The 18,837-nt window shown below is 39.0% G+C and overlaps 2 protein-coding genes across 6 annotated transcripts in view; one reads left to right on the forward strand and one right to left on the reverse strand.

Moving 5' to 3' along the window:
• The window catches only part of FOCAD (focadhesin), a 325,702-nt gene that overhangs the window by 172,355 nt on the left and 134,510 nt on the right, over positions 1-18,837 (reverse strand). The gene's annotated exons all lie outside the window — the stretch shown is intronic.
• LOC131491839 (SWI/SNF-related matrix-associated actin-dependent regulator of chromatin subfamily E member 1-like) lies at positions 1,732-3,138 on the forward strand. Its single transcript, XM_058695233.1, is given in 2 exon segments — positions 1,732-2,396; positions 2,398-3,138. Coding segments are annotated over 2 exon segments (1,236 nt in total). The 5' UTR covers positions 1,732-1,841; the 3' UTR covers positions 3,079-3,138.

An 18,837-nucleotide genomic window follows, 5' to 3' on the forward strand; every position in this document is an offset into this window, starting at 1 on the left:
ACATCTACTTTAATTCACTTTCAAGAAGGAAGAAAAATTCTCCAAACCCTACTAACCAAAAAGTAACAGTTGAACATTAATTCATTAATGACCTTGACCATGATATACCATGGCAGCATTTGGAGCTACCCATTATAAGGGCCACAGGCTCACAGCACATAGCCAGAATTGATGTTTTTAACAAGTGCTGGGACTCTGTTAAAACAGAAGTTCTATCACCCTATATTGAGCAAATGAACGGAGACAAATTTTTGAATTGGCTTCTTATTCCCCATTTTAATTAAAAACAAAAGGTTATCTTAGATTGCATTACACAAGTCTCAATTACCCCTTCTGGTAAGATTTCTACCAAGACACTTTGACAGATTCTTAGTTCTGGGAAGGCAATCAGTACATTTACTGACATTTTATAAAATAGTGTATTTAGCCGTATGGCTTCCAAACAACTGGTTTAATTATATTGTCAGAAAAGAAATAAAGTACTCTATTTATGTTAAAGAGTACAGGTTTTTTTGTTTTTTGGTTTTTTTTTTTTTGGTTTTTTTGTTTTGCTGAGTTCAGGAATGAAAAAAACCTACGTGGGAAACTTTTACTGTAAATAATCTTAAATTCATGCCTTCAACAGTTCCAAGGCTATTATATCCCAAATTATATCCTCAAAAGTAAATGGGAAAAACAAAATAGGTATTATTTCATTAAGAAAACAGATGCAGATATAGACGTGTGAAAATTTTTTTTTTTTTTGCATAAAGTATGTACCATTGTTTTCCCAATGAAATAACATACGTGTATTGATTGATTTGAGATGTAATTATGAGCTCTTGATCCCTCTGTTCTTTTTTTTTTTTTAATTTTTTTTTTCAACGTTTTTAATTTATTTTTGGGACAGAGAGAGACAGAGCATGAACGGGGGAGGGGCAGAGAGAGAGGGAGACACAGAATCGGAAACAGGCTCCAGGCTCCGAGCCATCAGCCCAGAGCCTGACACGGGGCTCGAACTCACGGACCGCGAGATCGTGACCTGGCTGAAGTCGGACGCTTAACTGACTGCGCCACCCAGGCGCCCCAATCCCTCTGTTCTTGATCATTCTACTCTCTGCAGGCAGAAAAGACAATGAATGCTCTGACTTTAAATTTAAAATAAGCTGGGGGCAGCTGGGTGGCTCAGCCGGTTGAGTGTCAGACTTCAGCTCATGTCATGATCTCACCATTTGTGAGTTTGAGCCCCGCATCAGGCTCTGTGCTGACAGCTCAGAGCCTGGAGCCTGCTTCAGATTCTGTGTTTCCCTCTCTCTCTCTGCCCCGCACCACCACCCACCCCCAGCTCTGTCTCTCTTTGTCTCTCAAAAATAAACATTAAAAAAAACTTTTTTAATTAAAAAAATAAAATTAAATAAGTAAATAAATAAATAAGTAAAATAAGCTGGAAAGTGTCCTCTAATTCACAGTCTCAAGATCTTCTGGTTTTAGAAAATACTAAGCTTTTGCTTCCCTTTTTCAGAATTCAAGTCACTGATGAACAATTGATTGAGAATGATGGGATTATTAAGGAGCTCCATAAGACTACCAGCAGATTCGTCAACAGAAATCTTATAGGCCATAAGGCGATGCAGGATAATATATTTAAAGTGCTCAAAGAAAAAAAAAAAAAAAAAAAAAAAAAAAAAAACAGACAACCAGGAATACTATGTCCAGCAAAACTTTCCTTGAAAAACGAAAGAGAAGGGGGCGGGGCGGGGCGTGCGCGGGACAAAGGAAAACGAGGCCGGAGCTACGGGCGCTTTTTCTGCCCACGGTGTCTCAGATTCATTCTTAAGGAACTGAGAACTTAACCTTCCAAAATGTCAAAAAGACCATCTTATGCCCCACCTCCCACCCCAGCTCCTGCAACACAAATGCCCAGCACACCAGGGTTTGTGGGATACAATCCATACAGTCATCTCGCCTACAACAACTACAGGCTGGGAGGGAACCCGGGCACCAACAGCCGGGTCACGGCCTCCTCTGGTATTACGATTCCAAAACCCCCAAAGCCACCAGATAAGCCGCTGATGCCCTACATGAGGTACAGCAGAAAGGTCTGGGACCAAGTAAAAGCTTCCAACCCCGACCTAAAGTTGTGGGAGATTGGCAAGATTATTGGTGGCATGTGGCGAGATCTCACTGATGAAGAAAAACAAGAATATTTAAACGAATACGAAGCAGAAAAGATAGAGTACAATGAATCTATGAAGGCCTATCATAATTCCCCCGCATACCTTGCTTATATAAATGCAAAAAGTCGTGCAGAAGCTGCTTTAGAGGAAGAAAGTCGACAGAGACAGTCTCGCATGGAGAAAGGAGAACCTTACATGAGCATTCAGCCTGCTGAAGATCCAGATGATTATGATGATGGCTTTTTCAATGAAGCATACAGCCACCGCCCGTTTCCAGAGAAACCACCGCCTCATCAGTGAAATCCTTAGTGAGAGTGTGGTGCCAGACGTTCGGTCAGTTGTCACAACAGCTAGAATGCAGGTCCTCAAACGACAGGTCCAGTCCTTAATGGTTCATCAGCGAAAACTAGAAGCTGAACTTCTTCAAATAGAGGAGAGACACCAGGAAAAGAAGAGGAAATTCCTGGAAAGCACAGATTCATTTAACAATGAACTTAAAAGGTTGTGTGGTTTGAAAGTGGAAGTGGATATGGAAAAAATTGCCGCTGAAATTGCACAGGCAGAGGAACAGGCTCGCAAAAGGCAGGAGGAAAGAGAAAAAGAGGCAGCGGAGCAAGCTGAACGCAGTCAGAGCAGCATGGTTCCTGAGGAAGAGCAAGCTGCCAGTAAGACCGAGGACAAGAAGGATGACGAGAGTGTCCCAATGGAGACAGAGGAGACACACCTTGAAGAAGCGACGGAGAGCCAACAGAATGGTGAAGAAGGCACATCTACTCCTGAGGACAAGGAGAGCGGGCAAGAGGGGGTGGACAGTATGGCTGAGGAAGGGACCAGTGATAGTAACACTGGCTCAGAGAGCAACAGTGCAACCGTGGAGGAACCACCAGCAGACCCCACACCGGAAGACGAGAAGAAAGAATAAATGTTGCCTTGTTTTATGTGTTCTAAATACTTTTTTAAATGAAAAAAAGATGTTTTTTGAGTTTTAAAAAAAAAAAAAAAAAAAAAAAACGAAAGAGAAATAAAAACGTTTTCAAATAAACAAAAGCTGAGAGAATTCACCCATCAGACCTGCCTTTAAAGAAACTCTAAAGGTAGTCCTTCAAGATGAAATCAAAGGACCTTACACAGCAACACAAAAGCATATGAACGTATAAAGCTCACTTTAAAGGTAAATAAATAGAAGAATACACAATACTATAATACTATGATGATACTGCATAAATCACTTTCAATTCTGGTATGGAAGTTAAAAGACAAATGCATAAATAACTATATAAAAATATGTTAATGGATACACAATATAAAAAGATGTAATTTGTGAGAACAATAACAAAGTGTGGGGGAAATAAAAAAGTAGAGTTTCTGTATGCAAATGAAGTTATGTTGTTACCAGCTTATAATATACACCATTACAGCTGTGTTTTCTATAAGCCCCACGGTAACCACAAAGAAAATACCTAGGGAAGATACACAAAAGATAATGAGTAAAGAATCAAAGCACTTCACTACAAAAAAAAAAAAAATCAATGAAACACAAAGTAAGATAGCAATAGAGGAAAAGAGGGCAAAAAAGCTGTTAAGACTGACAGACAATAGAGTGCCCAGGTGGTTCAGTCAGTTAAGTGTCCAACTTTAGCTCAGGTCATGATCTCATGGTTAATGGGTTCAAGCCCCATACCAGGCTATGTGCTGACAGCTCAGAGCCTGGAGCCGGCTTCCGATTCTGTATCTCCCTCTCTCTTTCTGACCCTCCCTTGCTCATGCTCTGTCTCTGTCTCTCTGTCTCTCTCTCTATCTGCCCCTTCCCTGCTTGCACTCTTTCTCAAAAAGAGATAAATGTTAAAAAAATAAAAAAATAAAAAAAAACTGACAGAAAATAATGAACAAAACGCCAATATTAAGTCCTTCTCTATTTGTAATTACTTTAATTTTTTTTTTAACGTTTATTTGTTTTTGAGACAGAGAGAGACAGAGCATGAACAGGGGAGGAGCAGAGAGAGAGGGAGTCACAGAATCCGAAACAGGCTCCAGGCTCTGAGCTGTCAGTACAGAGCCCGACGCGGGGCTCAAACTCACGGACCGTGAGATCATGATCTGAGCCGAAGTCAGACGCTTAACGACCAAGCCACCCAGGCGCCCCGTAATTATTTTAAATGTAACTGGATGAACCTCCGTAATCAATACACAGAGTGGCTGGCAGGATGAAAACCATGATACAAATACACGCTGACTACAAGAGATTCTTGTCACATTTAAGGATACACATAGGTTAAAAAGGAAAGGATAAAAGAAGATATTCCATGCAAATGGTAAGCAAAAGAGAGCAAGGACAGCCATATACTTATATGATACAACACAGCCTTTAAGTCAGAAACCATCACACAAGACAAAGACATTATTATAAAATATTTTTAATGTTTATTTTTTTTTGAGAAAGCAAGTGAGACAGAGAGTGAGCGGGGATGGACCAGAGAGAGGGAGACACAGAATCGGAAACAGGCTCCAGGCTCTGAGCCATCAGCCCAGAGCCCGACGCGGGGCTCGAACTCACGGACCGCAAGATCATGACCTGAGCTGAAGTTGGACGCCCAACCGACTGAGCCACCCAGGCACCCCTGACAAAGTCATTATTATAATAAAAAGGGTCAATTCACCAGGAAGATAGACAACTATAAATACACAAGCAGCCAGCATCAGAGCAATATATGTAAGCCCAAATATATGAAGCAAACATTTACAGAACTAAAGGGGGAATATTCTCCAGAACAGATCACATACTAGGTCACAAAGTAACTCTTAAATTTAAGAAGACTGAAATGATACCAATTATCTTTTCTGACCACAGTGGAATGAAACTGTGAGTGAACAACAGTAAGAAAACAAAGAAATGCACAAATACAAGGAAACTAAAAACCACACTCTGGAACAACCAATAAGTCAAAGAAGGAATCTAAAAGGAAATTAGAAAATATTTTGAGGGGTGCCTGGGTGGCTCAGTAGGTTAAGTGTCCGATGCGTGGTTTTGGCTCAGATCATCATCTCACAGTTTCAGGAGTTCGAGCCCCACATCAAGCTCTCTACCGGCAGCATGGAGCCTGCTTGAGATTGTCTTTCTCCCTCTGCCCCTCCCCTGTTCTCCCACGCACCTCCAAAATTAATTAAGTAAATTAAAAAGAAAAGAGATCTCAAACTAACTTTATCCCTCAAGGAACTAGAAAAAGAATAAGCTAAAACAGAGTTAGCAGAAGGAAGAGAATAGTAAAGATTAAAGCAGAAATAAATGAAATAAGGAACAGAGAAGTCGGAAAAAAAACAAAATTAAGAGTTGGGATTTTAAAAGATCAGTAAAACTGACAACACTTTATCTAGAGTAAGAAAAAAAAGAGAAAAGACTCAAAATCAGAAATGAAAGAGGAGACATTACAATGGGAGTCACAAAAATAAAAAAGGATATAAGACACAATTATATACACTTATACAACAATAAATGGAATAACCTAGAAGAAATGGATACATTCATAGAAACATACAACTTACAAAGATGGAATCATGAATAGAGAATGGGAACAGACAGGTAATGAAGAAGGAGATTGAATCAGTAATCAAAAACCCAGAAAAAGCCCAAGAGCTGATGGCTTCACAGGTGATTTCCACCAAACATTTCAGTAAGAATTAACACCAATCTTTCTTAAACTTTTCCCCGAAAATTGAAGAGGTGGGAATACTTCCAAATTCCTTTTATGAGACCCTATCATTATCAGACCAAAACCAAAGACACTACAAAGAGAAGAAAACTACAGGCCAATATCCCTTATGAACCTGGATGCAAAAATCCTCAAAAAAAAAAAAAAATACTAGCAAACAGAATTCCACAGAATCCTTTAAAAAGATCACATACGGTGACCAAGTGGGATTTATCTCTGGGATGCAGGAATGGTTCCATACACAAAAATCAATCATGGTACAAAGTACATAACAGAATGATGGGTAAAAAAAAAAAAAAAAAAATTACATGATCACCTCAATAGACAGGAAAAAAAAAAATATGGCAAAACTCAACACACTTTCATGATAAAAGCATTCCTTAGCTAGGGATGGAAGGAAATTACCTCAAAACAATAAAAGCTCTATCTAAAAAGTCCACAGCTACCAGCACAGTCAACAATAAAAAACCAAAAGCTTTTCCTCTAAGACCAGGAACAAAGAAAGGGTGCCTACTCTTGCCATTTCTATTCAAAACAGTACTAAAAGTACTAGTCAAAGCCATTAGGCAGGGGAAAAAAAGAAAAAAGAAAGAAAGATCACCCAAAACAGAAAGAAAGAAGTAAGATTATCTTTGTTTGCAGATGACATGACATTACATGCAGAAAACCCTGAGGACTCCACCAAAAACAAGATAGTTAAAACTAATAAATGAATTCAGGAAAGTTGCCAGATACCAAATGAACATTAAAAAAAACCTCAGGGGCACCTGGGTGGCTCAGTTGGTTAAGCATCTAACTTCAGCTCAGGTCATGATCTCATGGTTCATGAGTTCAAGCCCCATATCAGGTTCTGTGCTGACAGTGTGGAGCCTGCCTTGTCTTCTCTCTCTCTCACTCTCTCTGTCCCTCCCCACTTGTTATCTCTCTCTCTCTCTCAAAATAAATAAATAAACTTAAAAAAAAATCAGATGTGTTTTCATACAGTAATAACAAATAATCCAAGAAGGAAATTAAGAAAACTATCTTGGGGCACCTGGGTGGCTCAGTCAGTTAAGCGTCCGACTTTGGCTCAGGTCATGATCTCACAGTTCATGGGTTCGAGCCCCGCGTCAGGCTCTGTGCTGACAGCTCGGAGCCTGAAGCCTGCTTCTGATTCTGTGTCTCCCTCTCTCTCTGCCCCTCCCCTGCTCGCGCTTTGTTCTCTGTCTCACAAAACTAAATAAATGTAAAAAATAAGAAAACTATCTCATTTACAATAGCATCAAAAAAATAAAATACTTAGGAATAAATTCAACTAACAAAGTGAAAGACTTATATACTGAAAACTGCAAAGCATTGCTTAAGTTAAAAGAAGACACAAATAAATGGAAAAACATCTTGTGTTTATAGACTGAAAGAACGAATATTGTTAAAATGTATGTACTACCCAAAGCAATCTACAGATTCAGTACAATCCCTATCAAAATCCCAATGGCATTTTTTGCACAATAGAAAAAACAACCCTAAAAATCAATGGGCCCTGAATAACCAAAACAATCTTGAGAAAGAAAAACAAAACTGAGTGCCTTTCACTTCCCGACCTCAACACATATTACAAAGCTACAGTAATCACAACAGTGTGATGCAAGGACAAACAGACCAATGGAAAAGAAGAGAAAGCTCAGAAATAATTCATGCATATGTGGCCAATTTATTACAAAGAAGCCGAGAAAATACAATGGAGAAAGGACGGCCTCTAGAATAAACGGTGCGGGGACAACAGAATGCATGAAGAAGGACACTGGACCCTTATCTTACACCATACACAAAAATCAACTCAAAATGAATGGAAGACGGAAACAGAAGCCCTGAAAGTATAAAATTCCTAAAAGAAAACAAAGGGGAAAAACTTTGTAACATTGGTCTTGGCAATGTTTTCTTGGATAGGACACCTAAAGTACAGGCAACAGAGGCAAAAACAGACAAGTGGGCCTACTTCAAACCAAAGTGCTTCCGTGCAGGAGAGGAAACAATCAACATAGTTTAAACAACAACAACAACAAAAAACAATCTACAGAATGGCAGAAAATACTTATAAACTCCATATCTGATAAGAGGTTAATATCCAAAATACATTCCAAATGACCAAAAAAAAAAAAAAAAAAAGAAAACAACCAAATAACTCAATTAAAAATTGAGCCAAGTTGTTGAACAGACATTTTCCAAAGACATACAAATGGCCACAGGTAGAGGGAAAGATGCTCAACATCACACATCATCAGGGAAATTCAAATCAAAACCATAATGAGCTACCACCTTACACCTGTTAGGACGGGCATTATCGATAAAACAGAAAACACGTGTTGGTGAGGCTATGGAAAAACTGGAACCCTCATGCACTATTGGTGGAATGTAAAATGGTGCAGCCACTACGAAACACTGCACGAAGGTTCCTCAAAAAATTTAAAAACAAAACTTACATACGACGATCCAGCCGTTACACTCCTGGGAATTTCAAAACAAGTACTAGTCTCTTTTAAATATACCGACAGGGGGCGCCTGGGTGGCTCGGTAGGTTGAGCATCCGACTTCAGCTCCCGTCATGATCTCTCCCTGTTCGCGGGTTCAAGCCCCACATTGGGCTTGCTGCTGTCAGTGTGGAGCCTGCTTCAGATCTTCTGCCCCCTCTCGCTCTGCCCCTCCCCCACTCATACTCTCTAAAATAAACATACATTAAGAAATAAATAAAATAAAATAAAATAAAATAAAATAAAATAAAATAAAATAAAATAAAATAAAATTATACTGACAAAATACTATTAACTGCACAGTTGCTGTTAGGTACCTTCTAAACCAATAGTCTTTCTATTGAAACACAAACAAACTTTTCTCTAATATTTTACAGACTATAAGACTAATTGTGGGGCGCCTGGGTGGCTCAGTCAGTTGAGCATCCAACTTCAGCCCATTTCATGATCTCACAGTTCGTGAGTTCGAGCCCTGTGTCGGGCTCTGTGCTGACAGCTCAGAGTCTGGAGCCTGCTTCAGATTCTGTGTCTCCCTTTCTCTTTCTCTCTCTCTCTCTCTGTCCCTCTCTCTCTCTGCCCCTCCCTGACTCGTTCTCTCTCTCTCTCAAAGATAAATAAACTTAAACTTTAAAAAAAAGGGTCTAATTGCTTGCCTTCCTTTATTTGACACTGTTAGTATTTATAATTAAACACGCACAGGGATTGTCTTTTAATATTTCAAAGAACTGCAGTCTTTCAAAAGAATTGAAATCGGGATCTGGAAGAGGTATTTGCACTCCCATGTTGACTGCAGCATTATTCACAATAGTCAAGAGATGGAAACAACCTAAATATCCATCGATAGATGAAAAGGTAAAGAAAATGTGGCACATACATACAATGAAGTATTATTCAGCCCTAAAAGAAAGGAAATCCTGTCATACACTACAGCACGGATGCATCTTGAACATATTATCTTGAAACAAACATCTTGAAACAAGCCAGTCACAGACAAATACTGCGTGACTCCACATTTATATGAGGTATCCAAAGTAGACAGCCTTCCAAGAAGAAAGAAGACTGATGATTGCCAGGGAAAGGGGGAAATAGGGAGTTGCTATTTAATGGGTATAGAGATTCAGTGTCTTCCAAGATCAAAGTCTGTACAAGATGCTGTACTGTACCCCCAACAATTTGATAAGAAGGTATATTTCGTGTTACGTGTTTTTTACACCCCAATCTTAAAAGAGAATCAAGGGGTTGTTTTTTTTGTTTTTTGTTTTAGGAGTCAGGAGAGTCATTGTCAAGTTCATTTAGTTAAACAACGTTACTTTGTAGATGATGGAAGTGAGGTCCAGAGGGACCCAGTTAGTGGCTGGGGTCCGTGCCTCAGTTCACCCCTCCATTTTACTTGGCAGAGTGAAAGCAATCAGAGATTCCAGGCCATCTATAGCTGGATAAAAAGCTATCACGTAAGACTTCTCCCTGTAATTAGAGAAAACATACAGGACAAAACAAGCAGGAGAGACATACGCCAGCATCTCCTTGGAGTCAATCGTACGAAGAACAGATTATAAAAATTTAACTCTGGACGCCATGAAAAATGTCCACATTGGCCACACCGTATGAGGGTAGACAGAATGCAATAGTCTCCCAGACAGTTCTATCATGAAATCATGAGTAGCGCCAGCTGCTTATAAATTATGAGATAAAAAGTGCTTTGTTATTCATCGTAGTCGTCAGATGGGGGGATATACAATTAACATTCACAACTATCACTCTTTTTAAGGGGACAGAGGTAGCTCATACTTTATTACTATATAAAAGATGCAGTAATAAATTAATGTCAACGGAAATAAAGATAGCAGCGAAAAGAAACAATTTAAGACACGGTCATCTAATGGAAGATGCAAAAATCCAAAGCAGCATCGGGTTTTCTTTAACTTTTCAGACTTAGGTTTTAACAAAATTGGATGGGAGCTACACAGGTACATTCCTCGTTCATATTTTATTTATACCCGTAGGTTAGATCAATGCTGAACCATCTTTGCGTAAGACTCTCCCCTGTAGAAAAAATGGAAGTAAGTCTTATGTACACAAGTTATTTGCCATTTAGAAAACAGTGGGAAGAAAACAGTGTGTGTTAAGTCAGAAATGAAAGAAATGCATTTTTATACAAAGAATGAATAGACTTGAATGGTACATACAAAGAGAAGCAAAAATGCATTCCTTAGTAATTTGAACACTGAAACCTTACAAAATTATTTATTCTACAAAAGAAGGGCATAATGTACTATTAGTCCTTTGAACATTAGCTAATTCCACTTTCCTCACTTACTTCCTCACATAACTACTTACGGTTTCTGCTTATTATTTAAGTAATACATTGGAACGCAGTCCACTGATGAAGTGCTGAAAAGCTAATCATTTCCTTCACTTACAAGGAAGCTGCAGGCAGGTGGCAACGTCAAAGAAATGTAAACAGTACAATTTTATTCTTCTGTGGCTCAAATTATATTTGTATCATAACATAATGAAATAAGTGGTTTAGGGTTTGGAGATTTCAACTTTGAGAGTCAAACAAGGTCAAGGGAAGAAAGAGCTCTAGAACAACGAAGGCTCCTACCAGGGAATCTTCCATGTTGCTATTCACTCTAGCCTTATTCCAGTCCAGCCTGAGCATCTGATCTATAGCGACTCCTCTAGGGGCACCTGGGTGGCTCAGTTGGTTGAGCGTCTGACTTCGGTTCAGATCATGATCTCACAGTTCACAGGTTTGAGCTTCCACATCGGGCTCTGTGCTGACAGCTCGGAGCCTGGAGCCTGCTTCATTCAGATTTTGTGTCTCCCTCTCTCTCTCTGCCCCTCTCTTGCTTGCATTCTCCCTCCGTCTCTCTCTCTCTCTCTCTCAAAAATAAACGTTAAAAAAAAATTTATAGTGACTCCTCTATCAGCTAACATCTACTAAACAGTCACTATGAACAGCGTCCTAAACACTTTATAGAAAATCACTATCATCACCTTGTTTTAAATGACAAAAGCAAAACTCATAAAGGACAAATAATTTGCCCTAGCTAACAGAGCTGGTACATACTGGAGTTAGGAATGGACCAAAGCAATTGAACCCCAAAGCCCATGTACTTGGCACTCTGTCCTGCCAAAGACAGGGGTGACATCTTCTTGACTTTTGTCTCTCTGGTTCCCAGGATAACATAAATGCTTTCAAAACTACTGCTAATTTCTTTGCTCTGATTCCATTCAGCAAGACGGATCTTGTAATAATGTTATAGCTATTTGATGCGGTCAATAATTACTAAAAACATACCACTTGCAAAGCAAGGTCCTTGAGGACGGTACTCTAACCAAATTAACACAGAATGAGAAAATTTACCTACTAGGTCAATGTTACCAGGATATCAAAATGTTACCAAGACATCCATCCGAATTTGAGGTAAGAAGTTCCAGTATATAGGAAATCAGGTCAACAACACAGGAGCTCCGCGAATGGAAAAACAGGAGAAACATCACTACACTAGAAGGTAAAGTCAAGTATCAAATCACTTGACGAGTTTAAAACCCTGGAAGCAAAGAACCATGATCTTTCTCTACCTCAACTTGACTTCCAGGTTAGTCTCCTTAGCCATCTGAACCTTCATTACCTCTCAGAGTCAGAGGTAGCTTACATTTTTAGAAAAAATGGTATAAGAAACCTTAAATTATAAAGTAATGGTTAGCCATATAATTAATATGCAACCCCCAGTGGGAAAAAGAAATATAACCAACCTTAAGTTTTTTGATTGTTAACATTTTGACACTTGCTATAAATGATAAGTACAACGACTGAATTCCTGTAAGCATAAAATTTCCTTCCTGAACAAAAGCAGGTTTTACATTTCTACCACAATCACATCTAAATCTTTGGTGGTCAGACCGGCAGGACACAAGTTAAAAGTCAATGTCTTATAAATATAATGTGTGTATTTTTCCTTCCAATTAGGTGCAGTCAATTTCTACTACTGTATCTGTCACTGGCAATGTGTTCTACATCAGAGTTGGAAGGAGAAGTCTGAATGTCCTCTAATAGTGGGATACAATTAGATATAGCTCAGCTAGGTAACCAATTATGTAATAAAAATAGAGTCAATGCTTTTGAATGTATTAAAATAGTAAACTGCTCAAAGAACCCAGAGCTATGACAGGTCGATTTATTGGAATATGAAAGACGATGCCAGACTGACAATGGTAAATGTGAAGCCAATCCATTCTACATTTGAGAAAAAAAGATTAAATGGCCAACATGAGTTGGCTGAATATAAAGTATGACTCCAATCTTCACTCTTTTTCAATGCAAAAGAAATCCTTTGAAGATTAAGTAAGTGGTAAATATCTTAATACTATGCATTTTACAAGGTCCTAATTCAGTCTCAAATAAAAGACTGACCATTAAATAGGGTCTACATGAATAATGGTAAACAAATGACCTTATTAGAATGCTATATTGGCCAAGAAGATTAACACCCAGGATGAAGCGAAATTAATGAAAGCAGCCAGTAACATAAAAAAGGATTGATTTAAATTTCTTGCAACAGTGAATAAGAAGACTGATTCCTCTGCTTGGAGTAGATGGTGTACCATTAAGGAATGAAAGAAAACAGATTTAGTAAACTCCTATCGTGCATGCTTTCTGCATTGAGGAAAATCATTAGACTACAAAGATAAAATGAATGTTAGTAAGCAGACACTGACAGTGACATTCATGACAGGAGCAGACGGTGCAAACCAAGAGTTAAAACATTAATCCGTGAATGATAGAAAAACTAGTTAATGAGGAGCAAGAATCCTAACATATTACCATGCAAGAAAAAAATTCCAGACGGATTCAAGAATTTAAATCAAAGAGAAATATCTTTTAAGAAACCAGAATGGTACGTGAATATTTACATGTTCTCTAGAAAGAACTCAGGAAGCATTAAAACAATGAGCAACTACGTAAAGATGGATACAATTTAAGAAAAAGAATATTTAAAAAATTTCAAAAAGCTGTTCAATTTAAAGGCATGTTGGCATAACAAAATATTCAGTAAGTTGGAAGATAAAGGTAAGGAAATCTCCCAAGAAGTAGAGTAAAAAATAGAAGGAAATAAAAAAAGAAAGATAAGAAAATTTTAAGATCAGTATAGGAATTCAGGGTCCAAATAAGAGAATTTCCAGAAAGAAAAATAAGGTCAGCAGAAAGGGAAAGAAAATAATGGCAATAGAATAAAAAAAAAATTTCCAGAATTAAAGGAACTGCATTTCCAGATTAAAAAGAGCTACCAATTATCCAGCCCAAGAGATGAAAAGGGAAAGAGCCCAAAAGTCCACTGACTGATGAATGTATCAAGATGTGGTACACATACACAAGGGAATATTACTCGGCGATAAAAAAGAACGAAAACTTGCCATTTGCAACTATGTGGATGGAGCCGGAGTGTATTATGCTAAGTGAAGTCAGTCAGTCATAGAAAGACAAATACCATATGATTTCATTCATGTGTAATTTCAGAAACAAAACTGATGAACAGGGCAGGGTGGGGCAGTGCAGGGAAAAGAGGCAAACCAGGAAATAGACTCTTAACTATAGAGAACAACCTGAGGGGTTACTGGAGGTAGGGGGCTCAGGTCACAAACCAGGAAATAGACTCTTAACTATAGAGAACAAACTGAGGGGTTACTGGGAGATGGGCTAAATGGGTGATGGGCATTAAGGAGGACACTTGTTGGGATGAGTACTGGGTGTTGTATGTAAGTGATGAATCACTAAATTCTATACCTAAAACTAATATACACTGTATGTTAACTGGAATTTAAATAAAAACTTGAAGAAAAGAAAAAGAATATATATTCACATCAAGGCACGTCATCATGAAATTTCAGGGCATCGGGGCCAAGAGAAGATCCTAAAGGCTTCCTAAAAGGAAAAATAAAAACAAACACTAGGTTCACATAAACATACTCAGAAATTCAGTAAGTAGAATAACTTTGAATTTCTCCATCCCAACACTGCAAGCTATGGAAACAACGGAAGAGAACAAATAAGATTGTGGGGGAAAAAATTATTTCTAGCCCAGAATTCCGCATCTAGCCAAACTAACCCAATACCTGCCACACAGTAAAGCATTAATAGTTAGCTATTAAACACACACACACACACACACACACACACACACACACACACACACACGATTATCAACCAATTATTTCACATTCTAAAGAATGCATGCTCTCTAAATAAATAAGTAAACTTAAACATAAACTTAAAAAATACATATAAAAAAGGTAGGGGGCTCAGGTCACAATCTCAAAGTTCAGGAGATCAAGCCCCACATTGGCCTCTGCATTGCCAGTATAGAGCCTGTCTGGGATTCTCTCTCTCCATCTCTCGTTCTCCCTCTCTAACCCTCACTTCCTCTCTCTCTCAAAATAAACACATAAACGTTAAAAAATACATATGAAAGACTACAAAAATTCTTAAGATACAAATTCCTTTCCCACAAAGTATAGGCAAAACACATAAATCTAAAACTCAAAGAAAATGAAACAAATCTAGCACCAAAGTAACTTGAAAACCCACGATCAACTTCTAAAACTAAAAATAAGATCCAGAGGTGCCTGGGTGGCTCGGTCGCTTGAACGACCAACTCTTGATTTCAGCTCAGGTAGTGATCTCCTGGTTCATGAGTTCGAGCCCCACATTGGGCTCTGTGCTGTTAGCGCAACGCCTGCTTGGGATTCTCTCCCTCTCTCAAAAATAAACAAACAAACAAACAAAAAACTAAAAATAAGATCCTATTCTCACATACTGAAGTTTAAAATATTTTAAATTATAAATTTAATGTAAACATACAGTGAAACAGATATTTTCATGTAATTCTGAGAGAGTAAAATGTGATACAATGTTCCTAAAATGAAAATTTTCAAACTTCATTTAAAAAGTTCAGTTCCGATCTAAGATTTGCTTCAAAAGCACATTACAGGGGCGCCTGGGTGGCTCAGTCGGTTAAGCGTCCGACTTCAGCTCAGGTCGTGATCTCACAGTTCATGAGTTTGAGCCCCGCGTCAGGCTCTATGCTGACAGCTCAGAGCCTGGAGCCTGCTTCCGATTCTGTGTCTCCCTCTCTCTCTGTCCCTCCCCTGCTCATGCTCTGTCTCTGTCTCAGAAATAAATAAAACATTAAAAAAAATTTTTTTAATATTAAAAAAAAAAAAGCACATTACAGAGCTCAGGACTGTCAAGTAGAAGGTAGAGAAGATACAGCTCAACCATGCAATGACTGTTGAGATTAAGGGATGTGTGTGTCAAGTTTATTCTCTCCACTGTTGAATATAAAGTTTTTCATAATAAAAGTTAAAAATTTCCTAACCTTGTATTCTCTCTATATTTTTTAAACAAATGAGAAGTTCAATAACATTTATTTCCCCAGATATACATAAACATACGTATGACAGCATGTATTCTCTTTATGTCAGAGTAAATCAACTAATAAAGCAAAACAAAAAGTTCCATATTAAAAACCACTAATAGAGTGTACAATACACATGCACGACATGTTCCAGGAAAAAAAAAATACTATAAACAGGATTTTTTGTTATAACTACCAAAAAAAACCCACTAAAAACAAAAAAAGGGGGAGGGGGCAAAGAGAAACAAAATTCTGTGTTCTGTACTACTGAAAAACTGAAGACAGACAACGGATATCTTGAAATATTTTTTAAAAATTTTGTGTGTTTATTCATTTTTGAAAGACAGAGACAGAGCGCAAGCAGGGGTGGGGCAGAGAGAGAGGGGGACACAAAATCGGAAGCGGGCTCCAGGCTCTGAGCTGTCAGCACGGAGCCTGATGTGGGGCTCGAACTCACGAGCCGTGAGATCATGACCTGAGCTGAAGCTGGACGCTCACCCGACTGAGCCACCCAGGCGCCCCAATATCTTGAAATATTTAAAGGGCTAATATATAAATGACAAATCAGACTTGTTTTATGTAATCCTGCAGCCCAAATCAGAAGGCATATTTGGATTTAATAAGGAAAAGGGATTTTTTTTTTAATTTTTAAAGAACAGAGTGGGCTGCCCCAAGAGGAACTAAGTTTTAACTAAAGGTACCTAACAAGAGAATGAGAATCCCCTACTTAGAAGATGTTTAATGGATATGTTTAAATATCAAAAGAGAGAGTAGGAAGGAACATTGTAACAACTGGTTTTGGACCTGCTACTTAAAAAATAAATCACAATCCAGATTAATCAAAATTGAAGTAAATTTTTATGCACAAAAGAGTTACCACCGCAGGCCTGAGATTGCCATCCTTAAAAGACTTCATTGCAAAGTCAGCCTTTGGGTGGGATCCTGGAAAGTGGATTTTCTAAGGGTTCCCACCATTCTTTACTAAAACATGGTGCCTAACCAGCACCCAATAAAAACCTTGGGCACAGAGTCTCTAACGAGTTTCCCTACTAGACAACACTACATATGTTGTCTCAATTCAGGGCAAGTGCAGCCTGTGTGAGTCCCCTGGGAGACGACGCTTGGAAGCTTGCACCTAGTTTCCCCTGAACTTCACCCAATGATTCTTTTCCCTTACTCATTTTGCTTGTTACCCGTTTGCTATAATAAATCACAGTCATGGTTGCAACTATATCCTGAGTCCTGTGGGTCCTTCTAGCAAATCACGGAACCTGGGTGTAGGGCTGGTGACCCCTGAGCCAGAATCATCTTACTTATATTTTGCTTTAAAAAAAGAAAACAGGGGCGCCTGGGTGGCGCAGTCGGTTAAGCGTCCGACTTCAGCCAGGTCAGGATCTCGCGGTCCGTGAGTTCGAGCCCCGCTTCGGGCTCTGGGCTGACGGCTCGGAGCCTGGAGCCTGTTTCCAATTCTGTGTCTCCCTCTCTCTCTGCCCCTCCCCCGTTCATGCTCTGTCTCTCTCTGTCCCAAAAATAAATTAAAAACGTTGAAAAAAAAATTTAAAAAAAAGAAAAGAAAAGAACACTAGCAATTAAAAAAAAGTTATATAGATTTTTTAAAAGAACTTCTAGAGTATTTCTAATATCAACAGTAACAGTAAACTTTCCTACGAGCTGTATAGCTAACAAAAATACTGAAGGCCAACTCCACAGTGGATGTCGTGTTAGGCTTTAAGGATACATCTAAGAAAAGTCAGCCCCTGCTCTCCAGGAGTTCACGGTCTACTTAAGAAACTAACAGAATCTCAATCATCATTGACTGAATAAGCCAAAGTCAACTTTGAAGATAAAAAGTACAGAAATAGTTTCTATAGACAGAAATTAAGATATAAGAACAAGAAAACAATTCAAAACAGTCTTTGATAAGTGCAAACTACTAACCATGACTGCTTTTCATTTTTCAGAGGAAGGGCGAGATTCTAGAGTTGGGCTGCCCAATAGAGTAGCCACTAGCCGTATGTGGCTATTTTTTTCTTTAATGGTTATTTTTGAGAGAGAGAGCGAGCGAGCATGAGCAGGGAAGGGAGAAGCAGAGGAAGGGAGAGGGAGAGGGAGAGGGAGAGGAAGAGGGGAGAGGGAGAGGGGAGAGGGAGAGGGGAGAGGGAGAGGGGAGAGGGAGAGAGGAGAGGGAGAGAGACAGAGAGACAGAGAGAGAGAGAAACCCAAGCAGACTCCACACTGTCAGCACAGAGCCCAACGAGGGGCTTGAACTCACAAACCGTGAGCTCGTGACCTGAGCCGAAGTCAAGAATCAGACGCTCAACCAACTGAGCCACCCAGGCACCCCACATGTGGCTATTTAAACTTGAATGTAAACTAATTAAAATCAAATAAAACTAAAACTCCAGTTCCTCAGTCACATTAGCCAAATTCCAAGTGTTCGATAGTCACCTCCGGCTAGTGGCTACCCTATCACACAGCACAAATTATAGAACATTTTGGAAAGTTCTACAGGACCAGGCATGCCTCCGATGATTGCTACACATTATCTGTAATGGCAACAATAACAAAACAGGGACAGCTGAAACATCTGGCGATGGGGGAAACGGCTACACACATTAAGCTGTGGCTAAACTGTGGAACACGAGCGTCCTTTAAAAACCATCAAGTAGATGGCACAAAAACAGACACATAGACCAATGGAATAGAATAGAAACCCCAGAAATAGACCCACAAACGTATGGCCAACTCATCTTTGACAAAGCAGGAAAGAACATCCAATGGAAAAAAGACAGTCTCTTTAACAAATGGTGCTGCGAGAACTGGACAGCAACATGCAGAAGGTTGAAACTAGACCACTTTCTCACACCATTCACAAAAATAAACGCAAGATGGATAAAGGACCTGAATGTGAGACAGGAAACCATCAAAACCTTAGAGGAGAAAGCAGGAAAAGACCTCTCTGACCTCAGCCGTAGCAATCTCTTACTCAACACATCCCCAAAGGCAAGGGAATTAAAAGCAAAAGTGAATTACTGGGACCTTATGA

Source organism: Neofelis nebulosa, chromosome 12 (genome assembly GCF_028018385.1).
Source record: "Neofelis nebulosa isolate mNeoNeb1 chromosome 12, mNeoNeb1.pri, whole genome shotgun sequence".
Taxonomy (NCBI): Eukaryota; Metazoa; Chordata; class Mammalia; order Carnivora; family Felidae; genus Neofelis; species Neofelis nebulosa.